Raw genomic sequence first — 6,148 nt, 5'->3', positions numbered from 1 at the left:
CAATCTTACTCTACAGTGAGATCTAGTGTAGCATGTAACATGATTAGCGCACGCCAGCGCCCCTACAGGCACGACTGTATGATAATATAACGTACGCGGCTAATGGCTACAGCATTAGGTTGTAATCAAAACAGTCTCTGATGCTACAATATGTTTTTTAAATAAACAACCCTTGATTCTAAATGAACAACTAATTGCCATGTTTTCCCCTCTGAATGTGCTAAATTTGTGATCTAAAAGTGGTAATAGTTTAATTGAATGTTGCTTTAGCTTAAAAGAGGTCGGGTTGTTTTATGCTTGCCTAGCTAACAGAGCATGTATCTGTTATACATTATATTTTCCGCACTGTTCTGCTTTTTGATACTGAAATGGATGAAACGGAGAAGGTATTGCATGGATGTGAAGAGGTTAGATGGAAAAACGGTTCTTATAACTGGTAAGTGAATCCTTTAGGCTTCATACTGTATCTCCGATGTAAGAGTAGCATCTTAGAGTAACATGATTGACAGCTGCTGAATGCTACTACAGCAGGTCATTCAAACAATTCAGATACATTTTTATTTGTATTTTTACATATTTATTTGCATATTAAAAGCCAAATTATCATCTAAAGCCAAATCATACAGGTTGAATGATGAGAATTATGTTTTACTCTGTGTTGTTCTGGAGTAACCTTTATGGAAAGGTCATAGCTGTTATGAATGGGAAGTGTTTGAGAAGTGTAATGCTCCTTTGCTCCCCTCTTTTATTCATGTCATGTGGCTTGGTGGCTGTATGTTTCAGGTGGGAACGCTGGTATTGGAAAGGAGACGGCTGTGTTGCTGGCATTGCGAGGAGCTCGTGTGATCATCGCCTGCAGGGATGAGGAGAAAGCCAGGAAGGCCATTCGAGAGATCAAAGCCAGGAGCCACAATATGAATGTGCTGTATATGGAGGTCGACCTGGCTAACATGAAGTCAATACGAGAGTTCAGCAAAACCTACTTACAGAAGGAGAAGCGGCTGGATATTCTGATCAATAATGCAGGTGAGGATTGATATCAGGGTGGCAATTGGTGGTCTAAACCAGGTGTTTTAAAACTAGGATTCAGGGACCCTTTAGGCAGTGTTGGGGAAAGTTACTTTTAAAAGTAATGCATTACAATATTGCTTTACTCCATAAAAAGGAACCAATTGTGTTACTTCTTATTTAAAGTAATGCATTCCATTACTATTGTAATTTGGGCTGGGCTTGCTTTTTTTTTTCTGCTCATTTTTTTATAACAAAAAAACCAACAAGCAATGGTGTCATTAGGAATTATGGGCCTCGTGCACCGAATTTGATATGGGGCCTCTTTTTTTATGCACCTAACTTTTAATTTCTTTCAAAATGGAGGCAGGAGAGATGCCAGTGAAGAAATGGGAAAACAAAGTAACTTGGGTTACTTATTTGAAAAAGTAACTCAGATTACTTTACTAGTTACTCGAAAAAAGTAATCTGATTACGTAAACTCACGTAACATGTAATGCATTAGCACCAACACTGCCTCTAGGGGCTTCTAAGGGGCATTAAGGGGTTGCTAAGGGGTCCTTGAAGGTTTAAAGAAAAATTGTGTAGATATTTCATTGTAAATTTACAAGTAATGTGTTACTTTACTAGTTACTTGGAAAAAGTAATCTGTAAAAAGTAATCTAAACTCACATTATTTGTAATGCGTTACCGCCAACAATGCTTCTAGGGGCTGCTAAGGGGTCTATAAAAGTTTAGAGAAAAATTGTGTTGATATTTTATTGTAAATTTAAAAGTAATGTGTTACTTTACTAGTTATTTGTTCAAATTAATCTGTAAAAAGTAATCTAAACTAGGGCTGTCGCGGTTAAGGAATTTCCCTCGCGGTAATTTTGAGTGGCTCAGTAGGCTGTTACAATGTAAGGTCATATTCAGAAATCAATCAAAACCGAAACCAAATCGCGTTGCTATATGAAGTGAAGTAAACAGTACTTACATAGAAACCTAGCCAGAAAGAAATGCAAATTTTGAAGAAAAATGTCAGACATACTTAGAGGCTTTGCATCTGAAATCTTCGTGTATATTACAGTTAGCGCGCACCCTCGAGTTTGACTGGACGAGAGAATTTCTGTCAATATTTCACCTGCGTGTTTTAGGCGAGCTGTCAGTCAGTGCAGTTTCATTGTTACGCCACAAGAGGGAGGCAAGAGACTATCTTTGAGTAAGTCTTTAAACCGTTCATTCAACTATACGTTCAAAAACGCTTATTTAATCAAAGAGAGACGTAATGAAACACGATGTTGAAATCATTTTAACTTTAATCGCCACTTTTAAAGGCTCAGCTGAGCAGCAGAGCATCGATGACAAGACAGAGATTTCACTTTTCTTGGACATGACAAGCTAGTTTCACATACACACCAGACTCTATCTGAAAGACAGACGCAGCGCAGGTAATCGCACAAGCTCAGTCGATCTCTCTCTCATTCGCTGTCTGATTAGGCTTGTTAAATGCATATCTACTGAGCCGCATAATAAAAACATTATGTTATCATTACTAACTTATTACTAATTTAATATTCAGCACATAGGCATTAAGTGAGAAGGGCGAATCCTTAGGAAAAAAGAAAACAGGCAAATATCGCGGTTGCTGCGGTTGTTGCATTCCTCTGCGGTTATGCACGTCAATAGCGCGGTATTGCGATATTGCGGTTATCGCGACAGCCCTAATCTAAACTCACATTACTTGTAATGAGTTACCTCCAACACTTTCTTGAGGGGCTGTTAAGGTATCCCTGAAAGTTTAGAGAAAGATTGAGTGGATATTTCACTGTAAATTTAAAAGTAATGTGTTATTATACTAGTTACTTGGAAAAAGTAATCTGTAAAGAGTAATCTAAACTGTAAAATTGTAATGAGCTACTGCCAACACTGCCTATGGGATGCTGAGGGGCCAAATTAAATTGTAAATTTAAAAGTAATGTTTTACTTTACTAGTTACTTAGAAAAAGTAATTTGTAATTGTGTAAACAATAAATAAATAAAAATAAGATTAAATAAAAAGTGATTAAAATAAATAAATAGAACAGATAACAGTACAACACTACAGTGAGTAGAAAAAAGTTTTTAATAACTTCCAAATATATTATATTGTATATTACATTATAAATGTCTTAACCACTTTTAGTCAATTTAAGGTGTCCTGAAAAATCTTACTAGTGTATCACAATTATTAAGCAATAATGCACCAAATTAGCATGAAATAAATTACATTCACAAACTACATTCATATAAATTGTAATACTTTTTTTTACAATATTACTGTATTTTAATCAAATATATGATATTTTCCCCCTCAGCCATGCCCAGCGTTCTCGACTGGACGGATGATGAGTTCTCCATGTGCTTTGGCGTGAACCACCTTGGCCACTACTTACTGACCAACCTTCTTCTCCCACGTTTGAAAGAGAGCTCACCAAGCAGAGTGATCAATCTCACCTGCTCCAGCTACAAGTACCAGAAGCTGGACTTCCAAGATCTCAACTACAACCTGTTCCCGTTCTTTACCTACTGCCGCAGCAAGCTGGCCAACATTTACTTCATACAGGAGCTCGCTCGCATGATGGAAGGGAAAGGAGTGACTGCGTATGCCGTTCACCCTGGTGAGATATAAAAATATAGCCTGACTTTCTCTACAATGGCAGAAAAGGTTGCTAAGGTGTTCCTGGTGTATGAGGAGTAATAATAGTGATCTTTACTTTAGCAAGAACCTATAATTGTCTGAAATGATGATTGTGTAGTTCATCTTGTGTCTCTTGTCTCATTCAGGTTACGTTCAGAGTAACTGGACCTGTCATTACTCAGTTCTGTTCCGGATCCTGGTGCAGGTGGTGATGTTCATGTTTTTTGTTTCGTGTGAGGCCGGGGCGCAGACCGTGGTCCACTGCGCCGTATCAGACGAGGTGCTGCCGCACAATGGAGGATATTTCACGGACTGCCGACCGGCTCATCTAAAAGCTTTCGCTAGAGATTCTGGAGTAGCAAAAAAACTTTGGGAGGCCAGTGAGAGACTAGTTAAACTGGCCTGATAACAGTATACAGGGCTTTTGTTTGCATGTGTGATGGACAGACTGTTTCTTATGTTATTTATGGAAACCCTGTTAGTTTCTGGTTTGTAAGAATGTGAATTTTATGACACTGTTTAGAATTTTGACGTTGTGTGTGTGTGTGCCGTTTTTTTTACAGTGTAATTTATTTGATACATTTTGACATGCATTATTAAATTGCATGTTTTCATAAACCACTTTAATTAGTGGAGAATGTAAATGGATCACCATATTCCATTTTGAAAGATGAAGGGTGGCCATTTATAAATGCAAACAAATCAATGCCTGAAAGGGCACAAATCTGGCAGAATTACAAAGGTTACATTAATGCATTTGGCGTATGCTTTTATCAAAGAAATTAGCATTTTCTTTTGCATTCAAACATTTGATCACTTCATGTCAAAGTGAATTTTTTTTTTACTTTGTACACCAAGGTAGAATTTTTCATTTAAATGCTAATGAAAAATAAAAATAAAGTGGATTAAAAAAGCAATTCCCATATTGAGGGTGCTGGTAATTCACTCCCCCTCCCTACAATCCCTGCCGGACCTGAGACTCGAACCCGCAACTTTTGGGTTACAAGTCTGACTCTCTAACCATTAGGCCACAGCTTTACTTATTAGTGTACAAATGTGTCCTCCAAAACTCTCAATAGAGCGTCATCAATCGACTATATTGGCAGAGCTGAATGTAAATAATACCACTAAGCCGAACGAAACTTGCATATTTTGCTGCTGAAAATGGTAAATTATTGTAATGTACTAATCAGTCACACCAGGAAAAACATTTGGAGTACTATAGATTGCCAAAGGTTATCACAAATCTAGGAGAAGAGTGCAGAAGATTGTCTGTAGAACAAGGTGTTTGTTGTTGGCCAATCCCAGGATTTCCAAGGCAAGAATCTTGACAACATTCGTGTTTGTTCTTATCATTTCCAGTCAGGTTGGTAAAATATTAGACTAATATCTTATTTAACACTGCTCATATGTATCTTTACCACCTATTAACTTTAGTTTGTCAAAATAAAGTGCCCTTTCCTGCTTAGTAAGTACTCTTCGATTTAGCAGTCCTGCTTACCAAGCCCTTCTTACAATTTAGCAAATTCCACACATTTTTTTCCGTGGTTTAGACAGCATAAATAGCAGAACAACGTTCAGTAGTACATTGTGCTATCCATGCTGTTGTTTACATCCGAGTATCGCCAATATGGCCACACATCCGGGTAACTGACCAAATCATGATGTAAGTGCAATCCCTCTATAAACAGATTAATACAATAATACTTGCTGGCATGTTGTCTTTTACTCAAACACAATACAAAGATCAAAGTACATTACAAAATATATCATCTTCAGGATTGTACTTATTTCCATAACCTTTGCAGACCTGGAAATGACTGTTTCAATACTCATTCATATACAGTGCAACAGGTTAAAGGATAACCGTTGCCAAAATGCAACCTGGGCTGTTTTTTTTTTTACTGTAAACGAGACAAACTTATATCTAAAAGCATAATTACGACAAACAAGCCGTTTTTGAGATTGACCGTGATTTAGTTTTGTGGTCAATGGCCGGTGAATGGGAGTACTAGGGGCATACATTTGAGCGCATCAAAATCGATATTTTTACAACACTAAAAAGGCTCGACACACCATGACACTTTGCTCGAAGTATCGCCTGGGTCTCTACACATGAACTCGAGCATTGAGAACATTGTTTGTGTACACACAGTTTACTAAAAAGAAAGGTTTTGAACAACTCACGTACACTGTTTGGGTTTCCGCTCGCGGCCGTCTTGCCAGTCAAGAAGTGTCGATCTCCGAGTGCGAGGATGGATAGCTCCTAAAGCATATTCCATATAAATGCACGGCTAATTCGTTGTTTTGTCACAAGTGAAAAACAATATTAAACTTCTAGTTGTAAAAAGAGCCTCATGTAAGCCTAATATTTGGTCCTATGGAGTCCATTCATTCGCAATCGGAGATCGACACTTCTTGACTGGCAAGACGGCCGCGAGCGGAAACCCAAACAGTGTAAGTGAGTTGTTCAAAAACTTT

General features: G+C 37.8%; 1 protein-coding gene across 1 annotated transcript; it reads left to right on the top strand.

The window, feature by feature from the left end:
* The first annotated feature begins 104 nt into the window (after nucleotides 1-104).
* On the top strand, nucleotides 105-5,375 carry LOC141334656 (retinol dehydrogenase 11). The gene is made up of 4 exons (XM_073839836.1): nucleotides 105-436; nucleotides 784-1,026; nucleotides 3,345-3,647; nucleotides 3,814-5,375. The coding sequence occupies exons 1-4, from the start codon at nucleotides 316-318 to the stop codon at nucleotides 4,071-4,073; spliced, it is 927 nt and encodes a 308-aa protein (XP_073695937.1). The 5' UTR covers nucleotides 105-315; the 3' UTR covers nucleotides 4,074-5,375.
* The last annotated feature ends 773 nt before the right edge of the window (nucleotides 5,376-6,148 follow it).

The sequence above is a fragment of the Garra rufa genome, chromosome 5, assembly GCF_049309525.1.
Source record: "Garra rufa chromosome 5, GarRuf1.0, whole genome shotgun sequence".
Taxonomy (NCBI): Eukaryota; Metazoa; Chordata; class Actinopteri; order Cypriniformes; family Cyprinidae; genus Garra; species Garra rufa.
The sequence above is the reverse complement of the archived record's forward strand: the minus strand, read 5'-3'. Positions and strand labels throughout refer to the sequence as shown.